Source organism: Balaenoptera acutorostrata, chromosome 7 (assembly GCF_949987535.1).
Source record: "Balaenoptera acutorostrata chromosome 7, mBalAcu1.1, whole genome shotgun sequence".
Classification (NCBI taxonomy): domain Eukaryota; kingdom Metazoa; phylum Chordata; class Mammalia; order Artiodactyla; family Balaenopteridae; genus Balaenoptera; species Balaenoptera acutorostrata.
Window position 1 is genome coordinate 1,085,819 of NC_080070.1, and position 23,978 is coordinate 1,109,796.

At 53.8% G+C, this 23,978-nt stretch overlaps 1 protein-coding gene across 1 annotated transcript in view; it reads left to right on the plus strand.

Annotated features, from left to right (window-relative positions):
* The window catches only part of PTPRN2 (protein tyrosine phosphatase receptor type N2), a 710,720-nt gene that overhangs the window by 587,517 nt on the left and 99,225 nt on the right, over positions 1-23,978 (plus strand). The window contains exon 13 of the mRNA XM_057550450.1: positions 14,428-14,640. Within this exon, the coding sequence (XP_057406433.1) occupies positions 14,428-14,640 (213 nt within the window). The remainder of the gene's footprint in view (positions 1-14,427; positions 14,641-23,978) is intronic.

Here is a 23,978-nt window from a genome sequence, read left to right on the forward strand (position 1 = left end):
GTTTTGCAAGAATTTTTAAAGCTGTCTCAGTACATGGTAGCACCCTATGTAAGATTTTCTGCTGATTTGTATCCTACTTGTTAAAATGTGAATGCACATAATGCTGCATCCACAGAGAAGATTCAACCGTTTTTTATTCAGTTGGCTCTTCGGCAGCTATGGGTGAATTCATACGGAATTCTGAAGGGCCATTACTGGATTTCTCGGAGTGACAGCTAACCCTGAACATTCTGGGACTGATCCATGTTGTGTCAGAATGACAAGCCACTGGCTGTTTCCAGAAACTTTGTCCCCATTAGATCTCAATACTTGTACACATGTTTGCAATGTAAAATCAGAAAATATCACTTTATACTGATTCCTCTTCTGTAGGCTTCAGGTACTAAGCCAAACTTGTCAGGCTGTGACAATTTTACATTTAATGGGAGCCTATTTTCATACATTAAAGCATACGTCAGTGTTTTCCTTAAAAGTATATGTGAACAGGAGAAAGCTGAAATGCATAATTGTGAAATAAACATTTGCTTGAATTGTTGTTCTACTTTTAATTCCAAAGCAATTTCAGGAAAAAAAAATGTTTCCAAACAATTATAGTGGACATGTACTATGTAATTGACAAAGTATGTGAAAGCACTTTTAATCCAAAAAGAGAGAGAACCCACACATTCTTCATAGCACTATTGTGTTTCATCTGTAGATAACGGCATGATTTAGCCATTTTCAAAAAAGTTAGATTCTTGTTCAAGTGGTAATGAGTCTTTCTTGCAAACATTCGCTCTAAGGAATTTTAGCTCAGTTTTGTGAAGAAGAATAAAATCTAGTCATGGACATACAATATATTTACTATACTGGACATCAATTATTAAATATGTATTTTATAGCATTATTTTGTAAATAATAAAAGGTTAGATCTTTACAAAGAGGGAAATTGAAAGTAATACACCTTCTAGACTCTAGAATCTAGAGAATAAAAAACAAATTAAACTGTAGGGAGACTGCTCTGTTTGTAAACATCTGTCCGTATGAAGAGTTTTTCAGAATGCTACTCTTAATGGACAAACCATTAATAGTAATAATCAGGCTTTGAAGCTTTTCTTGTCCTTACAGGAATTGTAATTTCAAAGTTTGAAAAAGAAAATCTAAAAAAAATTCCTACATATTTGTTAACGAATCCTTCAAGCATAAATTCTTTCTGAAATACATTTTTTGGTTTTAATACAGTGGTTTCATGTGATCCTCTTAAGCCATTGGAGGGAGTAGCAACTCTATTTCATAATAGAGTTCCTATTTTTGTATTTTGAAAATTCTAGATCAATCTGAAGATGAGCCAAGATGAGAATAATAAAAGCTGAATTACGTTGGTGATTTTCTTTCTGTTTTGAGGAAAGAATTCACATTTTTCTTGAAATAAAGTGAAATATTTGAACCAATAATTTTATTATTTCTCCATTCCTCTCAGTTTTAAAGATTTTATAGCAATATGTTAAAGTTGCTAAACACCCCAGTTGGTGAATTTGATTGTCCTGCTTCCAATATGCAAGGGAGACTGGTGAGGAATCTACTCAAGTGCAGCCCCTCCTGTTGCAGTGGACTTGGCTTCTGTCTTCATGAATCAGGACTTGTCATTAGTGTCTAAAACTCTTCCAAATATTGTCCTTGAGAATACTGCTCTTCACAACTAATGCAGTTCAATTGAGTCATCTCTACTGACCTGTGCAAGCATCCTTTTTAGAAAATTATCTCAGTGACAGTTACTGTTTCACTAGGAGGTTGACCAATAAAACATCTTGCTTTTCAAAATTCATTCATTGATATAAAATGTTATTTTCTTTAACATTATATCGGTATGAAAATACAGTATACACATAGCTACAATATTAAAAGGATCAAATTTCATTTTTATAATTTAAAATCATTTTTATAAATGGATTTACAAATCAAAAGTATTTTAAATATAATTCATGTACCATTATATTTTTTTAACAAAATTGATTCAGATTTTCTGAAATCAAGCAAATATTCTAGAAGGTCTTTTTGCCACTTTCTATCTTACCATAATATTGAAAATTCCTGACCTAGGTGTTGTTTTGCCTTATAATAATCATGTTTCCCATCACAGTCTTTCTCTATTTTGTTTTAAAATACATTTTCTCTGATAATTTAGTTCATTGGAAATTTATTGTAATCAGTTAAATGTGTGATCTATAACAGTTTGGTGCTTCCTAAGTTGAAAATGAGATTTTTAACACAGAACATTAGGTTTTACACATAACAAATGTGAACTGCACTTTAAAAGAAGTCTTAGCAAGATCAACATATCATTTTAAACCATTTAAATTGTTTAGATATTTTGTAGGTCTTGGTGAATTTTACATATACTTCTTATTCATCAGCTAAACAATCCTAATTTCTATATGAATAATATACGCATCATATATAAATGATTTCAATCAACATGCCTCTCAAAAACATTTTGCATCATGTTTAAAAGTTTCCTCTGAAAATGTCATTGAAATTGTAAACTGAAATTTATTATTAAATGAAGTCTAAGCTCTCATGACAAAAAAAACCCCCTAACAGCACCATTCATTCTCCAAGATATTAGCTGAACCTAGCCTTACATTATTGTCAAAACACTTTCCTACTAAAGTATTTTTAAGAATTAAAAGATAGATACATTTTTCCTGCCCTGGATATAAGGAAGAATTTTTAAATAAAGGGAAATAGAATGAAAATCTGGTGGATTAATTTATCAGTTTCTGAAACAGACTAGAAGAATCCGAACCTAAAGTATAAATACATTCTTTTAATGAATTTCCTGGGCAACCCGTTCGTGTTTAAGCTCTGAGTGAGGGTTCCGGACTCTGGCGCTGCATCCTGGGAGGGCGGGGGGAAGGGGTGGGAGGACTTGACAAGTCCCGACCCCATGAAGAATACACTGTGTGGTGTGCACCAAGGCGTGGGTGAGAAAACAGACTTTTCTGCTCGTAAAAACCTGCATTAAGAGTTTAAGGCCCTTCTAACTGTTTAAAACGTGACCACGGGCAAACTTAAACTGTGCAACCATCGTGCCACCCACCCTTCCTTCCAGAACGCACAAGAAAGACAGGGCGCTAAATTCAGATTAAATCGGGAATGTGCTGCTCTGAGGTTGGAAGTGAAACCCTTTGGGACAACTGAAAAACTAGCTAAATAAAATGAATGTATTTGCTTATTATTTACTTATTTAACATGTCATATCGTGTTTGTATGGAAAGCAGGACAGTATCTGACTTGGAGCTGCACGCCCTCTCTGGGGTCGCCGACCCTCTGACCGCCCCCAGGGGCCCTGGACGACGCGGCCAGGGTCCTCCTCGCGCTGTCTGTCGTAGAGCCAGGGTGGCCGCGTGGGGTCCGCGCCACCTTGGTGACGGAGGGACCGGACCGGGCCTCCCCTCGGGCCGCTCCCCTGGCCATCCGAGCAGGGTCCTCACACGCGGTTGTGGTTCCTGGCGATCGAGGGCACGGAAAGTGAGAGGGGCGTGCAGCGGGCGGCCGGCCGGCGAGGAGGGTGCCGCCGAGGCCGGGCCCCTCGCGGGCTCCCGGAGCCTCTCGGCGCGTCACCGCGGATTGGGAGCTCGCGCAGGTTCCCCTCCAGCGCGGGTGAGCAGGCCGGGCGCTCCCCGAACCGGCGCGGTCCCCGGCCCCGCGAGCCCCGCTGCCCCCGCGCCAACCCCAGGTGCGCCTGGCGGACCCCTGGCCAGCCGGGGAGGGAGGCGCGGCCGCAGCGGCCGCCCGGCCCCGGCCCGGCGCGCCGCGCCCCGGGAGGCACCGCGCTGGGTCTCCGTGCAGATGCACCGACCGCGCTCACTCCCGCCAAGTCCCAGGGCCCTGTTAGCAAGGCAGGCGGGCCGACAGCGAGGGCCGGGCGCCCAGGTGCCCCCACGGCCGAGCGCGGGGCCTGGGCACGTCCCCCCTGCCCGCCCCTGTCCCCCCTGCTCGCCCCGTGCCTGGCGCGGCGTCCCCTGACCGCACGGAGTCCCCAGCACCTCAGAAAAGGCCGGCCCTCCTGTCCCGGAGAGGATTCCCTGTCCCCGGCCCCCGGCGTCCTGAGATCCCCCCACGCGGGCCGAGGAGGCCCGGCAGCGCACTCCCCCGCACACAAGCGAGCGCGCGCGCGCGCACAGGCGGTTGCTATGGAGAGGCCGGTTCCCAGCCAGGCTGAGGGCGGCAGGTCCCCTCCCGCAGGCCTCCCCTCCCTGCCGGCCCCTCTGTCCGCAGTCCTACCCCCGCCCCCGGCCGGGGCTCTCCGGGGCCCCTCCCGCCTCCTCCCCTTCCCCCTCCTCTTTCCAGGAGGTACCGGGCCGGCCCGGGCGCCCCGGAGGGCAGCAGGGAGGGACAGCCAGTCGGGTCTTGGTCCCCAGGTGGCGCGGGGCGTGGGCTCCGGGGATGGGAGCGATCGGGCGGCTCCCGGGAGGCCCGGCGGGTGGGCAGAGGACAGGGGCTCTGTAGGCCCTGACCCGGCGTGGGGACGCGAGAGCAAGGGTGGCTCCCCCCGTCCTGGCCTGCCGGCTGCCCGGGGGCGGGGTGCGCCGTGGTGGGTCGCCGGAGTGGAGCCGCGGTGCCCCTGTGGCCGCCCCGAAACTGAGTTTCCCCTCGAGCTTCTCGAAGCCCGGCGAAGCGGCCAGCAGGCCTCCAGCCCCCGCGGGCTCGGGCCGCTCAGGCCTACCGAGCCCGGGTTCTCGGAAGCGCTCGACTCCCGGCCCCTAGAAATAGCAAATGCAAGTAGATCTCGGCTTAGGCCTTCGGTCAGAGGAAGCGAGTCCTTCGGACACTTTAGACAGAGGCAAGCACTTCGCAGGCACTCGTGCCCGGAGCCCTGGCCCGGGGAGGGCGGGCCGGGGGGCGGGCGGTTAGGCACTTCTGTTTCCGCGAGGGAAGCGCGACGGCGGGGACCTTCGGCGCGGGGCAGGTCTGGGGGCAGCGCCCGGGGAAAGGGAGGGGGGAAGCGGTGCGAGCCTGCCCGCGGGGCCGACCGGGCTGGGGGCGGGGGCCGCGGCTCTCCCTGCAGGGGCCGGAGCGGGCCCCGGGGCCGCCGGGTGTGGGCAGAAGGGGCGTCGGGCGAGGAGGGGCCGCCCTGCTCCCGCGGGCCGCCGTCTCCAGCTGTCCCGAGCGCGGGAACAATGGGGAGGCGGTGGGAGAGGGGGACTGGGAGGAGGGCGCCCGGGTTTCCAGAAAAGGAGAAACTAAAGAGCCCTCCACAGACTGTCATCTGCATGTGACAAGATCTCCCCCCCACCACTCCTTTCTTTCTTCCCCTTGTGCCTGCAGCTGTGGGCCTCGAGAGCGCATTGTACGCACAGATGTTGGGTTTCAGCTCTCGCTCTAGGCTGCTCGGCGGGGGTCGCCGCGCACCGGGGGTGCCCCGACCTGTGGCTGCGACCAGGGGTCCAGAGCTGGGAGTGGGGAGAGTGGGGGAGAAAGGGCGGGGGAGAGGACGCGGCTGCCGCGAGTCCGCGGGAGGCCGCTCACCGGGCCCAGCCGGTCTGGTCGCCCCCCAGGCCCCCGCTTGGCCTCGGGCGCCGCCGGCCCGACTCTGAGTCGCGCCCTGGGCCCGCGCCTGGGGTCGGGGAGCTTCGGGAGGAGCGAGCGACTAGCTGAGAGCGCGGCCTGCGACCCCGCTCCGCTCCTCCTGCGGGGCAGTGGGCCAGGCCGGGCCTTTGACCTGGGGAAGCGAGGACGCAGCTCGATTCCTTCGTTTCCCCGCCATCTCGGTCCGACGTTTTGGGCTGGAGGCCCGCATTTCGCCTGGACCAAATGGTGGCAAAGTTCTCAGCAGTTCCTGCGTCCGGCAAGGCGCTTTGTAGGCGCCTTTGAGACCTAAACACTCGAGCGGGATTCCTATAAGGGGCGGGGGGCGGGGGCATTTACTTGCTGATTTGCCCGGCTTCATTGGCCAGCTTCAATTTGGAAAGGGAGCAAAAGGCCCCCAGGGCAAAAGTGTCTAAACTAACTCGGAAGAAGGATGTGTCCTGAGTTTTTCTCTTGCAAAGAGTTTCGACGCCACCCCTCCCACAGCAGAGGTCACAGCAGGGCCGTGCAGGTTGACATTTCTTGCCGTGTCCCCTCTCCCCCGGGCGCTACCCTGAACTTGCCCAGTCTGAAGTGCGACTCGAACGATGAAAGGGAGAAAGGCTGAAAAGAAAGAAAAGGCGAAGGCCCGGGCTGCCGCGCTGTACAAATGACTGACAAAGCCGATGTCCATTCATACTCTCGGGCGGGAGAGGGTGTTTGGAGAGCCGCGGCCCCTTAGCCAATTGCTGTCAGCAACCTGTGTGTGGGGAGGGGACATCGCTATAGCAACCGGTGGCTGGGCCGCGAGCCGCGCCGCCGCCGGCCGGGTGCGCGCCGGGCCGGATATAAGGCGGGGCGCGGCGGCCGCGCTGGATGGAGCTGCGCGCGCGGCCGGTGGCCCTGCGGGGACCGTCCCGCGCCCGGCCCCGCGCCCACCCTCTCCGCGCCCTGAACCGAGCGCCTTGCCCTGGGGCCGGGCCCCGGCGGAGCGCACAGAGCCCGGCCGAGCGGCGGAGCAGAGCTGCGGGCTCCGAGCTGGTGCGGCCGCCGCCACGGCCCGGGGAGCTGCGGCGCGCAGCACCTTTGTCTCCGCCGGCTGCCGGAGAAGTTTGTGGTCAGAAGCAGGATGGCCCGCTCGTCTGTGGCTCCGGCCCAGGGAAAAAGGCTGACGGCGGTGATGGCGCCGCCGCTGCCCGCGGCCGCCGCGCCCCGAGGCCGTTCGGCCGGGCACACGTCCTCCTCTCCTCCGGCTTGGGCGCCCGGCGCCAGCCCCGCTGCAGGTAACCAGGGGCGCGGGGCCGGGGCGTGCCGGGGCGTGGGCACTGGTGGGGCCGTAGGAGAAGGGACAGGGGCCGGGTTGGGGGCCGAAGGGAGTGGGAGAGACCCACCGAGGGCATCGCCAAGGCATGTAGGTGGCGCGGCGAGGAACCGGAGCCTGGTAAGGGTGGAGGGTGCGCGCGGGGCGGGGGCGGGGGTGGGGTGAGGGGCTCGGATGGGCGACCTGGGCGTCGGAGAGCCCAGTCCGGGGGCTAACTGACTCGCAGCAGGCCGCCTGTCAAGTGCTCTGTTTGGCTGGGGAGGTCTGCGTCTGAGGTCATCCCCCAAGTGGGTCAGGGGTGGACATCCCTTGGTGACCCGGTCGGTGGCAGTCCCACCCCATAGCTCCCCGCGGAGACCGCCGGGGCTGGGCTGGGGCCACTGCCTCTCGGACTCCGCATCGCCAGCCACTCTGGGCGGTTCGGACCAGCAAGAGGGCGAGGGCGGGGGCGGGGGCGGGGGTCGCAGATGGGGAGGGTTGTGGGAAAAGATGAAGGGCAGGATGAGCAGCCGGCGTGGAAAGGAACCAGCGTGGGAGCATTTTCCCCGCAGCCCGTTTTGGGGCGCTCTTCGCCCTCCTTATCGGGGCCGGAGCGCGCCTCTGTGCTGTCGAGGCGTCCCAGTTAGAGGACGCTGGATGGGCACCCAGGGGCAGGTGGGGCCGTGTGTGAGAGTGCAGGGTTCTCTAACTCCCCGGTCCGGTGGAGAACGCCTCCGAGCGGCCACCTCCCCTCCCCCAAAAGGAAGCTGCGCTGTCTCGGCGCCCTCCCCGGTGGGGCGGCCGCGCGCTTGCCAGAGAAACTTCTGACGCGGAGCTGTTTGAAGGAGGGACTTTATTGACTACCTGTGTGGTTCTGAACTGGGACTTGCTTCGGGGTTTTAGAGAAGCCTCGGTCGGGGCAGTCGGGCAGACCCCCGAACTAGGGGTTGAAACCTCAGCAGAAGAGACCTTGTAGAGCCGGAGACGGACTCCCGCCCTTTTGTGTCATCAGTGCTCAGAGGTCGCTCCACGCTGGACGGCTGGGGGTGTCTGTCACAGTCACCAGTGCCTCCTGCACCCCCAAACGCACAGCCGGAGGGTGGCCAGGAGCCAACGGCCGCAGCGGGCACGGTGCCCCCGCCAACCGCCCAGCTCCCCGGCCCGGCCCCTGCCCCCGCGTCCTCCTGCTCTGGGGTCCAGTGGCCCCGCTAAGTCCGCAGACAGCGGCCCCTGGTCGGCACCGGGGAGCCTCCCCGCCTGGGGTCAAGGACGCTGCGGGGCCCAGTGGTCTTCGGCAAACCGGCCTTCTCTGGATGAATGCGAACGAAAGTGCGAGGCGGTGAAGGTTTGCGTGCAGGAGGGAGGCGGAAGCTCCCGTCTCTTTAGCAGCCCCGGAGGGGCCGCCCGCACGCAGCTAAGCACACCCCGCTTGGCTCCCGAGACGGGCGGCGAGGTGAGGCAGGGGGCCTGTGCAGCTCCGCGGGGCCCGGGGTGGGCGGGCGTCGCTGGGCACTCCGATCCTTGCCCCGCGGCCGGCGCGCTTTGTGGCGGGAGGGGCTGGGCCCCCCGCATTGTCCCCGCGGGAAGCGGGCTGGGGCCGCCTGGGGACCCCTCCGCGCTGTGAATACCGCGGTCCCAGGAACCCTCGACCCTTTGTGTCCGGCGCTGCGGTCCGACCTTTCCCACCTCGGTGCGGATCGCGTACAGGAGAAAGGCGGGAGGGACTGGGAACGAGAAGCGAGAAAGCCGGGGCCTGTCGAGGGGGAGCGGCCGAAAACGGCCGCGCGCCCCCGGGACCCGCGCTCGGAGCGGCGCCGCGGCCGGGTCCTGACCCGCGACGCCAGGCGAGCCTCCCGGAGGCGGCTTCTAAGCCTCCGCGAAGGCGAGAAGCAGAAACCCCAGTGCTGAGAAGGGCTTGCTTCTTGCGGAGGGAAAAAAATACTCCTTCCAGGGCACGGGTGACCCAGGGGACGCCTGACCCCGGGGGCGCGCGCCCGGGCCTGGGCAGGCCGCGGGCCGACCGTACGCTTCCGCAGCGCGGGCCCCCGGCCGCGCTTCAAGCTTATTGGTCGGGTTTGAGTTTGGATGCGATAAACATGCCGACGGAGCCTGAGAGGTGGCTGGGCCGGCTTTCTCCCTGGCCGGGCCACGTCGGTCCCTTCTCGGAGGGTCGCCCTCTGTTTCCCCCGAGACAGTTTGCTGCTTATCAAGCTCTGCTAAAAATTAGTTCACACGGGGGTGTTTTTCCCACTTTAAACATAAATATCGTAAATCTTCCCTGACACCTGAAAACAGAGTATTTCCCCAAAACTGATCTTCTAGGAGTGCTTAAAGATGCAAACAATTTATAATGTTTTGTGTATTTACTTTTATGCCTATGCCTGAACAAAACCTCACAAATAGACGATTTTAAAACAGCGTATCCCCACTTTATTTTCATTGAGGTTTATATTTAAGAATAATTGTTTCTTGGAGATTGTTTTCTTTTGCCCATATAAGCTTTTTTTTTTTTTTTGGCTACTTGAATGGCAGATTTGCAAGTACAATTTCATCTGCACAAACGAACAATAGCCTCCAGCTGCACAAAGGATTCCTCCCACCCTGAATTCAGACCGCAATGCCTCTTGCTCTGATAATAGCTTCTGAAAAGATTTTGTAATGCAGAGAATTAATACATGATTATTTCCGCCTGACTTCTCTCATTTATTAGAATTCTGTGGCCAGTTCCAAATTAAAAATAGTTCAGTTAACAGCTTTAAAAAAATACTTTTAAAATATTTTAAGACACCCCCCCCCCAATATTTTCAAGTTTGGTCATTCCTGTGGCCTGAAAGCTGTTAAAAATTTTGATCAGCTTTAAAGTGATAGTTACTATATCTTAGTAAACTTAGCATGAAATTTCCAAATAATTCTAAGATGATTCATCTTAGAATTCCCATCTTTGGGAAACCAAAGACAGACTTGTTTTTAACCATTCATTAGTAGTCTCTAAAATTAATTTCTACATTTTACAGAGAAAAAGATCTTTACAATTATAGTAACATAAAAGTGCAGAGGAACACGGGATAAGGCTGGGTTTGCAAATCAAATTCTTTAGAAATGATGCAAATGAAAACATCAACAATATTAGAAGTTTAGTATCAATGAAATTGCTGCATGCCTGTGCCCATAAGTTTTTGGGTACAAGTGTGTCTTAAAATTGAAGTCAGTGATTTAAATAATGAATTACTCTTGCTAACTGGTTGCATAGCACAGCCTTGGAAAAATGCTAAATTTTTCTACCCGTCAACAAATATTTTTACCATAAAGTTTTATATTTGTGTAGCTGCCTCAGTTCTCACAATCAAGTTTGGGTATACAATGTTCTTTTTTCTTCTTTCTTCTTTTATTTTAGGCTTACCACGTGGACAGCTTTAAAAAAAAGTTTTGAAGGTATTTTGCCATAAATGGCAAAGAAGATAAAGGAAGCCCCATGCACCTTCACTTATAAGCACAGATCAAAATAGTTTAAATAGGTCAGGACAATGTCTGCAGATTCTAAGAGCAATTCCACTGATTGCCTCTGTGGTCACATATGCATTTCAAATCACAGCTTTTGCAATATTTTATATTCTAAGTTCAAGGAGCTGCAGGTGGAGATGGTTGAGTGGAAGAAATATGCAATGTGCTTCAGTTTACTCTCGATGCATCTAACCTGATATAAAGTTGACTTACTCTTCCTGATTATTACAAAAATCATACTTTTCCTGCTTCTGCAACTTAGTATTAAGCGCTTGTATATGTGTTGCCTGCACCCTGGGGTACACAGACACCCCGTGCTCCCTGTGTGACGGGGCTGCTTGGGACGGCTGCTTCCTCCACCTTCCCCCTCACCCCTCCTCTGCTCCAAACTTTCCAGGGGGGGGAGCTGCCACTGTACAGAAGGAGGCGGCCTGACTGTAAATGTCAAAGTCATAAATATTTAAACATTATTTTCTTTCAATTTCAAGTCAAGACTGGCAAGATGGCTCTAATTAGTGGAGGGCTCTCGGCAGGGCTCAGCCCCAGGACAAGGCTGCAGGAGAGCACCTGTAGTTACAGCCTCTCGGCCTGGGGGAGCAGGGACGCAGGTCACTCCTGGGCAGGACAGAGGGTCAGACTCACTTTTAAGCAAAGGCACCCATTGCTTTCTCTTAAATCTCCTGGTTAGCAGGGGTCTTCTTAAGATTTTTTTTAACTCTACAATAAAGAAAGGATATACAATGATCATAGTTATTTAAACTCAATCACTGTGCCGAGGACGGAGTTCACGCTCTTTAATTTTAAAAAAAAAAGTATAAATTTTTGTTTCTTCCGGGATTCCTCAGCCCTGACTTGCAGCCAAGAGTTTTTCCTCCCCGCTTGACCCTCCCGACAGCACCAGGTAGGACGTTGGAGTCATTGAGGGCGCCCCAAGGAAGAGCGACTTTTCGGGTTCCAACTGAGGTGCCCTGGGGACAGCGAGAGGCAGGATTCCCAGCCGGGCCCTAAGATCCTGCGGCCTCAGCGTCACAGTGGTCCAAACCGGCGCGTCCCTCTCTGTCCCCAACAGGCTTCCTTCCTCTCCCGGTCAGATCCCTCCTCCCCGACGGCCCCCGCTATCCAGGCCCCTCCTTGACCCGGTGCCCGCCCTCCCCAGCCTCACCAGACCCCTCTCCTGGCTGCGGGAGGACCACTGCCACCCCTTCCCTGCGGGGCAGCTCCGGCCCAGGCGGCGGGGAGCTGGACGGGACCGTAGAAAGTGGGACTCAGTGGGCGTGGAGTCCCCTCCTCTTCCCCGGGAGCACCTGGGACCCAGCGGGGGCTGCGCAGCTGGCCGGAGACAGAGCGGGGGCCAGGGAGGAGGGACCCGGGCAGTCACTCTCCTTGACATTTTTCTTTGACCTCTGAGTAAACGCCAAGCGCTGCGTGAGGGGAGGCCGGGCAGGCCCCTTTCCGCTTCCCCGGCCGAGCAAAGCGTACGAGTCACGGTGACCGTCGGTTTCCGGCAAAAAGGACCGAGCCGGCCGGGCGGCGACGCTTAGGCTGCCCGGCCTCCCTCCCGGGGGAGCGCCCCGCCGGGGTCTCTCCTGCCGCCCCAGACCCGGGCCAGGGTACAGTGCAGGCGCCGCTGCCGGCCTCCTTAGGGGGCCCCTGCGCGTTCACGGCCTCCCACCTGGAACCGAGCGACAACCGGGCTACGCTTGTGCCCCTTTACCCGGCGAGACCCCGCGCCTGGGCCGGACCCTGCTCAGGTCCTGAGTACTCAGCGCGCTGGCGACCGCCCGTCGGCTGCGCACTGAGGTGGTGGCCACCCACCGAGGCGCTGCGCGTCCCCTCGGAGCCAGGCTGGTCACCGCGCGCGCGTGTGCGCTTCACGTCGCGGGGCAGGAGGGCTCGGGAAGGCCCCGTACCCGGGCGCGGTCAGCCACGTGGGCGCGCGGGGACCCCGGACGCCTGGACGGGCCCCCCTGGGGGGGGGCGCGGGGGCCGCCGGTCGCCTGCGCCGGGGCGGAGTGGGCGATGCAGTGACGGCTGGGGGCGCCGAGCGGGGGGCTAGCGGGACGCCCCCTCCGCCGGCCGCGCGCCCTCCTTTGTTGTCGACCCCGCTCGTCTGCGGAGGCTCGGGGCCGGCCTCTCCCGGGAGCGGAGGAGCGCTAGTGGGGGGAGGGGCGCCTCGGCGGGGCGGGAACCCGGGCGGCCGGAGCCTCGCCGGCCTCTCAGGGGAGCGTCCCGGGCCGGAGGGCTTGGAGAGGGGCGCGCTCCCCTTGAACCGGCCGCGGGCGGACGGGCGTGAACCACCGGCACCGCGCGGGGGCCGAGGAGCCAGGCATGGGGGTGTCGGGCCCGCTCCCGGTCCGCCCGGGTCTCCGGCACCGCGGCCGGGTCCCTCCGGTTTATTTCTGCGGTTCGGCCTGTCGCCGCGCGGGGCGGGGACACGGTGCCGGTGGGTAGCGGGGCCGGCGGGCTTGGCGGCCGGCAGCCCTCCGGGTGATTTCTTTCTGGGCCGGGGAGGGAGGGGCGAGGGGAGGGGTGAGAGAGGATGGGGAGGGGCCTCCCGCCCGCCGCTCCCTCCAGGCCGAGGGCCGCGCGCACCGGCCGCACGGGCCGGGGGCTCCGCGCCCCGCTCGCCCCACCGCCCGGGCGTCCGGGCTCCCTCCCCCGACCCCTCCCTCCGCGCCTCCCCCTAGCGTCCCCGCGCCTCCGTCCCTCCCGCCGCCGGCGGACCTGCTGTCCTCCTCGGAGCCGCGCATCCAGGCAAGAAAATCCGGCGTCGTGTCTCCTTTCACCCGCGTTTCCATTAACCCAGTGCCGGCGCCAGCTAATCCGCGGCACCGAAGGCAAAAGGAGGCTAATTAATGACCAGCTTTTCCAGTCAGGACCGGCGATAATTGCTTTGGTGGCCTTTATGATTACAAGATAAAAATGGCCCGGCCTGACATAAGAGGCCCTGTGTACACTCGGAGACAGGAGGAAATGAGGAGTTGGGAGGCTGAATACGGAGCAGAAAATTACTAATAGAAGAGAGAGAATGAATAGGCCGGCCAGGCATTCATGGGGAAAAATCCATTTTGTTACCACGCGAAATTAGGTGGTGGAAAGGAGTTTGCTAATTGTTCGCATCTTGTAGCAACCAGGACTGGGGCGGGGGCGTGCATTTCTATTCATTCCCCGAGTAATTGCGAAAGGGTGTGCTGGCCGGAGTCTCCATCGTCCCCTGGCGTTTTTAATTGTTGCTGATATTCCTTATAATGAAGCTAATGAGGGCGAGCACTGTGCAACTTTGTGCGCACGGAGGCTCGTGCAACGCACCGAAAGGATGTTCTTACCCACCCCCACCCCGCCCCCGTGAAGCAGGAGAATCCGCCGGACCTGGGCTCCCTTACCTTTCACCCGCCGAGAAGTGAGCTCTTGAACCATAGTGCGTGCGCCCCTGTCTCGCAGCTCCTTTCAAGGAAAAGTGCCGAGGTGCGAAGTGCGGGGTGTGTGCGGGGTGCAGACGCGGCCCAGGTCCGAGGTCTGGACGAGGGGACGAGGGGACGAGGGGACGTGCCTTGGAAGGCGAGCGGAGGGGCTTCCGGGATGGCAACTCCCTGCAATATATCCAAGAATATTAGCCTGACGCTTCACAGAACCAGGCTGACTTGTTGGACTTCTGCTGCTACTCTTACCCACAGCAGGAGCTAGGCACCCTCATCCGATCCCTCCATCCCAGCTCCACCGTTTGTGAAGCGTCCTCTCCCCTCATACCTCTTTAGAAGGGACGAAGACTTTATTTTACTTAAGGCAGTGAATTAGCTGCCAAATACTTTATATCGTTAAGTTTGAGAAACGGCGGCCGGTAAGAAAAAAAAAAAAGTGATGCCTCTAATGGCTTTCCTTGTGAAAACATTGCCGTCTGTGGTGCGCTGTGTTGAAATGACTCTAGCTTCTGGTCCGAGGGCTGCTTTTCTGGATGCCCTCCTGTTGTTGTTTCAGTGCCAGCCCAGAGCTTTACGTTTTAGGTTGCGTTTGGAAGGGATGGTTTTCAGGACTCATGATTCGCTGGGTCGTAACCTGCTCCCTCTCCTGTTCTGCAGAAAAGCAAACTCAAGCTTCTGCCTCACCAGGCAGAACGAGAGGACTCGACCAAGTTCATCGTGCTCACTCTGGTCTCCATCGTGGCCATCGTGGCGGTCCTGCTGGCGTCCGGCGTCATCTACTGCCTACGACACAGCTCTCAGTACAGGCTGAAGGAGAAGCTCTCGGGACCTGGGGGCGACCCGGACCCCGATGCCACCAACGCCTACCAGGTAAAAAGAGACTTTTCTAAGTGCTGTTTCAGTTCCATTCACCACTGGAATGGACGGATTGTTTAAGTCGTCTCTGGCCCCTCCCCCATTCCCAGCAGTTGTTCATTTATTCATAGTTTGGGTTCTTGTGTGATGACGATTTGAAACTTCTCATTAGCATTCATGTAAATACCTTGAAACCCTAGTTTTCCTGCTCTAAATTAATCTTATGCTGTTCTGGGATGGTCTCATGTTAGCTGTGAAAGCGGGCTGCTAATTAGAAATGTGAAAAAAGGACAATACATGAATTATGTATTATCTGTTATCTTTCTTAGTTTGGCCACTATTCATAAAAAATGCCAGAGTTGCAAGATAAATTGGTTGTGCAGATGTATGAAGATGTCTCTTAAATCACCGACTTCCTCAGGGTCTTATGTGAAAAGATCCTCTGACCTGATCTGTTGCCACCTTCGCTGTTATTTGGATAAAGTGGCAGCTAAGGCTGATAGATGGAAAGTAAGCCAAGGATGTCTTCAGGAGAGCAGTGGTGGAGCCATGCACTGGTGATGCAGAAACAGTCCAGACACACCTGGAAAAAAATTGAAACCAATGAGACTGAGGGGAGGAGATTCAGACCAAATTGGACATAAAAAAAAAAAATTCACAGGATGTTTGGGAGTTCCGTAGCATGCACTCCAGATTTAATAATGTTCTGTAATGAAAACACATCTTCGTGCAAGCCATGCAAGCCCAGAATATATACCAGTCAGGGCATTTGATTTCTTCTAACATAAAATATAATGCAACTCCAAGTATATCTTCCCATTTGGGAAGGTAATTTACTTAATCATCGTTTTTTGAAGTTCAATCGATATATTTTGTAAAAGGTTTTCTCCCATTGGAGTAGAGTCTGGTTTTCTGAAGTCACATGATTGTGATATGGAGTATGTCGTGTAAATAATGCATCCTCTTTTACAGTCACGTCTATAAATATTATCATTCTGTCATCACAGTTGCACTGCTGGGGGGCTGCTCAAACTCTTTCTAGAACACCCCCCCCCCACCAGGAGCTTGTCTGAGAGCCCCCCTGACCCTGTCTCACATAAGGTGTTGGGATGAACTGATAAAATCGCTCTGCTTAAGAGAGACCAGAAAGTACTATTTTCCCTACTTCAAAACTCTTGGTGGTGGTGTTGAATGAAGAAAACCTCTGGTTTTCTGGAGGGGGTCAGAAGCCTGGTCAGTACGATCTTTTCTTATAAAGAAACAGCAACTTCAAATGTGTGGGAGATGGCATTTCAGGGGCTAGCTTTGCTTCAAAGCAAAAGAAAAAGCACATTTGAAGAAGCAGCTTGGGAAAAAATGTCACACAAACTAGTAAGAATTTATCCAGAAATTCTATTGAGCAAGACCGGTGTAGGCGTTTGGGTCTTCTGGGCCAAGCCTGTGCCGGGACATAAATAAATTATCACACTAGTTCTGTTAGGTGTGTGAGAGATGGCAGATCGTACGGGCGGAGGTTTGTAGAAAGCACGGCATCCTTTGATATGCTTTGAAATTCGAATATAAAATATTGATAGAATGGAAAGGTTGGACTTGCATGCAGAAGTGACTAATTCTGACAAAAGTGCAGGTTGCAAATGCACACTTAGGACTGAGTTTGTGATAATTAACAGAAAAAAAAGCTTCCCAGTGACAGCTCTAATTAATAGTATCTGTAATTAAAATCATGCCCTCCCAGCAGGAAAATTGTTTGAATTTCTTGGCGTGACCTTTATGTGGTTCCTCCTGGGGGCACGGTGGGCACGGTGGTTAAGTTGATATTGATTTTATAATGAGCTCTGGCTTGTTTAATAAGAACCTGTAATCCAGACAATAAATGAAATGTGTGCTTTTCTTCAATCCAGATTAATAATAAAATAAAAAAAAAAAGGGTTGGGGGAGAACACAGAAAAAAACATTTCCTTTAAAAATAGGATCTAGGAAAATTTGGAAATGAAATTATTGGAAAGATTTTCTGGTGGGCTTAGTTTTGAAATTACTACAGGACACCCTATGGGAACTACTTTGATTAAATGTGGAGGTTTGCGCCCTCAGAGTAGACTGTTTACCAGTGAGGACATGCTGGCATGAGGCTATCGTGTTGTTTTGATTTGTTTTTAGCAGAATACACTCAGCAAATGGGGATAAGGATGTCCTGATTTTTAGCTCTCCATTTAGCTGAGTCATGGATTAAGGACTTGTAAGAGTGTAGTTACGCAGGGAAGATTGTACATTTGTAAACGAAGCAGGTATTCATTCATTCATGTATCCATATTTTGTTAGGTTTTTCTGTAACTGCCATGGAGACCCCCTTCAAGTTTAAAAATCTGTCTGAAAAGTTTTTTAAAGTATTTCAAGCACAAAACAATAATTTTAGGACAGTATCTTGTTGCTTCCACGCTTTGTTTTCAAATCATTGAACTTCTGCACTTTGCTAATTCTACAATACAGGTGAGGTTATGGATAACCTCAGCATAATTCTCATCACGGGGTTACAAGGAAAATTGAACAATTTAATATCATGCTTTATTTCATGGGGACATGATGGAAATATTCAATTCATTTTATAAAGTTTCTGAAGGAGAAAAAGAGTATTGTGTAAGTATAGAAGTAAGTGGCCTAGGAAAGGTGGAATGGTAGGTGGCAGTGTCATAGGTTTTACTGATATCAGCATATGACGTCACCTTGTAAACGAAAGACCTGAGTGTCCTCATGCAGGAAGGATGCAGGGCACAGGCCTTGGGAGAGAGGGGAGGGGAGGGGAGGGGCTGGTGGTCTGGACGAGGGACTGGGTGTGTTATTCCCTCTTCCCAGAGAGCCAGAGAGGCCACGTGTCCTAATTAAACTGCACAGCAGTGGTGTTGTTGCCAGATTCTTCTAGTGGGAAGGCCCTCGTGTGGTTGGCCCTTCATAAAGCTCTGGTCTACATCTTCCAATATCCATCCCCTGCGGTCCCTGGTGGTCCGTGCCATGGCCCTGCATGCTCGTAATCCGTGGTTTGGGGTTTGAGGTTCCAGCGGACTCATGGAGGGTTCCTGAAAAATCAGTGGGTTTTTCATAAATTGTTTCCAAACAGTGAGTAGTTTGCATTATTAGCTTCGAATGCAAACATGTTTAAACATTTTTTTTCTCTTCTCCCTTAAAATAGAACTATCTCATAGACAGAGTCAGCATTTTAAAGATTCTTAGTTAGTTTACACGTGTAGGTGTGTGATATTTTCGTTTGCTTTACCTATTGGAAAATCACATCTTTCTTAAGAGACTCATATTTTAACACTTAACAAGATATCAATTTCACCAGATAATCTATCAAAGTTTAATTTGCTCAAACTTGAAAGATTTGGGTATGTTAACTTGTAGAAGAACTGAAATCCATCTTTAAAGGTCATGTTTTAATGGAATTCTGCCGCCAAACTTTCCCCCATTGTTTTAGTAAATGTTATTTTTGTCCTCTACATAGAGCTGCATAATGTATTTGGATTAAGTCTGTATTTCCTGATCTAAAAAGCCAATTTTTTACTTTTATTCCTGTTTTCCCCCAATTGGCATGTCACATGACACGTATGTCATACGCACACGTGAGTGTGTATTTACACACACGCACTCCCCAAGGGCACCCGGCAGGCTTGTGAGGCGAGGCTACCAGCACATTCTGCGTTGTCACGTCGTTGTCCTACTTCTGTGCACAGGGATTGGGTAAAACTGCGCAGAAACAAGCTGTTAGATGATTAGAAGGCGTCCCCGCCTTGCTCTCCCCGAGTCTCTTTGAATGTTGAGTCCGTGTCTCTGCGGCTTTGATCATCCCAGGGCAGCAGCCACTCCCCTTCCCCACGTGAGGGCACCGGCTCCTGCGGAATTGCCAGCGAGGCCTCTTTTGATGGTTTGTCTCCCAGTGCCCACAGGCTCCCTGGGTATCTGGGGGCCTTTGGAACCCGACCCAGAGGAGAGGAAGCGGTCGGGAGGGCGCCCTGTGGAGAGCCGCCCGGGGCCCAGCCCGCTAGCTCCAGACTCTTCGGGAAGAGTCGGGACGGCCCGACTCGGGCTGACGCACCCGGGAGCCCAGAGGCCCCCTGTCCTCGCGCCTGGGAGCAAGGAGAGCCGGGCTGTCAAAGAGAGGGCAGGTCCCAAGTCGGCTGTTCTCCTGGCCTTTGATTCGGAGGCCCTTCTAGGTGAATCTCCTCTTCTCGGTGTAGCACTCGGCACAGAAACCTTTCCCAGTTGAAGTGGAAAACAGTGAATTCCTGGGGTTTACTTGATCCACCACCAGTTTCTACCATAGCCCTTTCCATTTCAGTCAGCCGTGCATCTTACAGTGGCTTGGCTTGGCTTTATGTTTAAATTCTCAGGTCAAAATACTTTTGGGTGCAAATTTCCAATAAGCAAAATCTGTCGTGCTTCAAAAATGGAAGGGTACCCTGAAATGCTATTAAAGAACATTTCTTTCTGTGATAACTTAGTCAAGCCTGAGAACTGTAATCTTTCAGGTTTTGCCTTTGCAGAAGTAGCTGGCAGTACCAATGTCCACAGGCAAAATTCACTCGAAACTTTCCCAATTCTGATTGGTTTTGCAAGGGGGTGTATTGTCAGGTAGAAGCCCGGCTGCTGAAGGCGAGGCCCGGGGCCTTCCTGCCTCCACAACCCCCAGACAGGCCTGGGCTCCCCTGTACTTTAAGTCACGCCATGCTCGTCAAGGCAGCCTTGTGAGAACCCAAGGAAAACTTGCTCACTTTTTGGGTGATGAGAGCAAAGGGACCTGTCCGCCTCGAGCGTTTCCGGGACCTGCTTTTTGTCTGTGTGTTCAGTGTCAGGGGATCGGTATCAGGGCCAACAAGCTGTTCTGCAAGCTCAGTCAAACCTTCCAGATACCTTTCCACTCTGGGTCTGAACGTGTTTCTGGAAGACCTGAATGTGTAGCATGTTTTTCTCATAAATCATAAATTTTCAAACGTGTGGTTTCCAAAAGCAGCGACTCCACGCTCGTTCTCTGGTTTCTGTGCCACACGTTCCTCAAAAATAGCTCCTGAGATTTGGAAACAGATCTTCTAGGGGAGGCTGAAGTCTGGAAAGATTGCCAAAGAAATATCTAAACATGTAAAGAAAACATGTTGCCGTCCTAATACAGCAGCCACTTCCCTGATCAGACAATGATAATTAGATCAGACTTAATTAAAAATAACAGACCGCTCAGTGAGATATTTTGAAAATAAAAGACTGGAGCATCTAATACGAAGATTTCTGAGGCCTGGATTCTGCGGCTTCTTCTGGATCCCGCGTTACTTATTCTGGTCTGTTTTCATTTTCCTGGCGTGTCAGCAGATCTGGATTTTACTCAAATAAGTGTTTCTCAAGGTCGGCCAGGAAGTTACGTCTGGGAAGCGGGGGCAGCAGGGGGGCTTATCTTCCCTCCTCTGTGTCCGGCGACTTTTCCCAGGTCCTCCCATTTTGTTCTGGCACAGCCAAGGGAAGAAAGTGTATCCGAGAGGGAGGTCTGGTCCTCACCGGCTGCTAGGTGGGGGACAGTTTGGGGGGTGACGAGGGGAGGTGCATCCTTTTAATCGACTTCAATACGGGGAATGTTCTAGTCTGCCTTGCCCACTCGCTGTCAGAATCAGAGCACCCTTCCACCTTGCAGACACCAGAGGAGCGGCCCAGAGGGTGCCCTGGGTCCGGGAAGACCCCCTGAGAGTCCCTGCTCTCCGCTCCCAGCTACAGGCTCCCGCCGAGCGATGCCCACGGAGGTGCTTCGAAAGCCGCCTCTGGCCACTGGTCCACACCGCATGGCCACTCCGGGCAAGCAGGGCTCATTGTACACATGGAGGAGTGGCATGGGGTGGGCCGTGACCCCTCCCCGGCCCCCGGATCTGATGGCCCCGCCGCCACCTTCCTCCTTGTGGTGGGAGACTTAGGAAGAGTCAGCCTCGTTTCTCTGCTCCGCTGATGATTTCATTTGCTGTAAACCCACGTGAAGCCCTGGAAAGCAGCACGTCCCAGAGTGACCAAGAGGCGGTTGGCACGGCGTGGACATCAAACGCTGCAGGGTCACAGGGAGGAGCGCAGAGCCCGCCGGGGGGTGGAGAAGGCATGGTGGACCCACAAAGATGGCCCCCCGGGTGGATGGGGGCCGTGCCAGGCAGGAGAGTGGGCTCAGACCCGATATCCTCGTGGCTGTGGCTATGGACCCAGTAAGGGTGGACCTGTGGAGCAGGGCCTGGAGGCAGGAAAGCTGGGCGGGGCTGCAGGGACTGTGCGGGGTGGGGTGGGGGGGTTGACCCTGCCGAGGTCCCAGGAGGCCCCTCCCACCCTGAGTGTTCTTCTAAGGACCACGCTGTCCTCTGAGGCTGGGCCAGCTTCTCCATCACTGAGAGCGGCTCCGTGGACCACGGCTCTTCGTCGCGTCCATGCTGGTCTTCCTAGTTTCCCTTTTGCTACACTTTCCATTTTTTAAGTTTCTTTCTCTCCCAATACTTAAGTTCGTTCAGGCCCGTGCTTCCCACCCTCGTGACATCGGTTGGAACTTGGGCCGAGCCCTCCTCTGAGGCCAGCTCTCCTCGCCACAAGGTGGGAAGGAAGGAGCTTTGTACCCTTCGCTGGGCTCTTGAAGGTCAGAGAAGGTCGTGGAGGGGCCAGTGCATCTCACATCTGAGTTCTGTTTAAGGGGCCGCTGTTTGTGGTGACTGGTGCTCAGAAGTGCCTGTCGGTGGGTGTGGGATTCGTCTCAGCTGCTCGGCTCTGGCCCGGCCCTCCCAGCCCAAGTGTGCATTTATGACCTCCTCGCCTTTGCACGGGCTGCTTTCTCTCCATCAGGCCCTGGTCCAGAGACGCAGGCGCATTTTCTAAACGAAAACTTGGCACATACAGTCTGCAAAGAAAGCAGTGTACCTCTAGGGAAAACCGGAGAGAAACCTGGAGATCTGGACTGTTCTAGGAAATGCAGGCTTCGTGGGGAAGGCCAGGTGTGGAGACAACGTTCCAGGGACTTCTGCGGAGCACTTCTCCCCCGTCTGTCCAGGACCAGAGATCGGTCAAGTCATCAGTCCACTGTCTGGAGAGGAAGGTGGACTCGGGGTGCGAATTTGGGTCTAGGCCACCCTCAGTCAGAAGGAGCCCTCGCTCTCCACCCCCCAGGCCTGCCCTAGTACGAGTGTCGCCCCTGCCCGGTTGAGGGGCGCAGCTTGGGCATCCCTTGGCGGGGGAGGTAGCCTGTGTGCAGCCAGGTGTCCCTGGAGACCTGCTGCCGTCGGACTCTCGGAGAGGATGCTGAGCCATCCTGAAAGGTGGGCGTGGGGAGGAGAAGCCTGAAACAGCAAAGGGAAGTGTGAAAAATGGGTTAAACAGGGATTTAGACCAAAATGGTAGGAGGGTGGGGAAGGAATTCTAGAAGGCAGGTAATCAGAGACCGAGGGTCACTGTAAGTGAGCGAGACGGTTCTCCGCGAAGTTTAACAGGCCCAGAAGACCCGTCTCCCCTTCTGAGGGCTTGTCTCCCGACTTCTTTAGCTTCTGCTCACCCGTTTCCTCTGGGAAGGCGTTTGTCCCCAGGAAGAGGTGAGGGCAGCTCCCCAGACGCCTCTTCAACCAGAGCCCAGCTCTCTGCAGGCGGCATCTGCAGACCACGGCCCGGGGCAGGCCGCCGAGAGCAGAAGCCCACAGACCCGCCCAGTCCCTGCTCCCGGAGGCTGGCCCAAGGGCACTCCACTCTCACGCGCCCCCGACGGGCACCATCCACTCTCAGGCGGACTTGATGGGCACCAGAGGACGTCTCTGTGCCGCGTGGCGTCACCTGCAGTGAAATGCACTAGCCTGTCAAAAATGGCCAAGCCCAGCTCCTAGCACAGCACGGACCTGGCATAAAAGAGGCTAAGAGATTACAGAAGGTGGTCAGAGGAGGAGTGACGGCTCGGACCTTCAGAGGCAACAGGAGTCGCGGATTTAGAGGAGGGAAAGCTTCAGAGTCACCTCTCCAGAGTGGCCCGAGGCCCCTCTTTAGAGACAGACATCCTGAAAACCGAAGCACCACGGCCCCCAAATAAGTGATTTCCCTTCTGCTGTCGGAAAACGACTTTCTTTTCATTCACACACGCATTGGTTTTTTCTTTCCTGCTAAAGTGCAAGTGCCCAGCCCAGCCTAGGAGCATCGGGAGGTGACAGCAGTTTCCAGGCGTCAGCGGAGGAACATTTAGGGACATGGGGGAGGAGGACAACTCCAGCGTGAGCCCCGGATGCAGGCCGTCTCTCCCACCCAGGGGTAGACTGGACGTCAGCAGCACTTTCTCCCGAGGCCCCTTTGGTTTGGAGTCTCTGTGCCTCGGCCCCGTGACTGCGCCTCCCTTCTCCCCACCCCTGGGCGGCAGCTGCCCCGGCCTGGGTGTGGTCCCCAGAGCCTGCATCTGTGTCTGCATCCCTGTTGGCGTGCGGGTCACCCTTGAAGAATGAACACCTCAGAGAGCCTTGGGGAGGCTGCGTGGCTGAACTTAGAACTCTTCCAGACAGTGTTTTTTTCCAGAATTTATTTCTTCCAATGATAGAGTCACAGTTTCTGAAACGGTAGGGGCAGAAGAGAACTTTATTTCCCATTGGAGTTTACAGGCAGGACCGGTTCACACTGGGTTAGGCGTGTGCTTGAGACAAGCAGCTCTGTGATGGGCCCCAGCGAGCCTGGGGTAGTCAGGGAGGGCTTCCCAGAGAAGGTGAGCGAGGGGCTCAGACGGAGAGAAATGGAGGCAGGGGTGCCTGGGAGAGGATGGAGCAGACAAAGCCAGAAGGCTGGGCAACAAACAGACGTCTTCTTGGAGCTGAAACCTGTGTTGAGGAGAGAGAGGCGATGGGGAAGCTTGAGCCCAGATCTGAGAGGGTCACGGACAGTTGGAATAGAGGGAATTTCAGGAACCAGGCAGGGTTTGTCTGTGCTGCATGCGGGTCTATGCAGCGTCAGTCGCTTTTTCAGGAACATCACAGTAACGGCGTCTGTGACATTAGAGAAGCTATGTAACAGTGTTTCTCTTCTCCATCTGATTAACTGTTCTTAAACTTTGTTGCTCAAAATATTTAGTCTCCATTGGGGTTTTCTGCTTTGGAAGACTTGCTGATAATTAAAAATGGAATCTTGGTAGGTTATTTCTCTATTAGCAAGGGCAAGATTTTCATAAAGGTGATTTCCAGTTAGGAAGGTGACAGTTGTGAAAAAGTATTCTCTTAAGATTTTTGAATGTAAAAGATAATGCAACCAGCAAAATTAGGTGTCTGGGTATGTTTGTATGTGTCTGTGCTTGTGATTATTTGGAGAGTAGGAAAAGGAAGATTCACAAATGATTATATCAG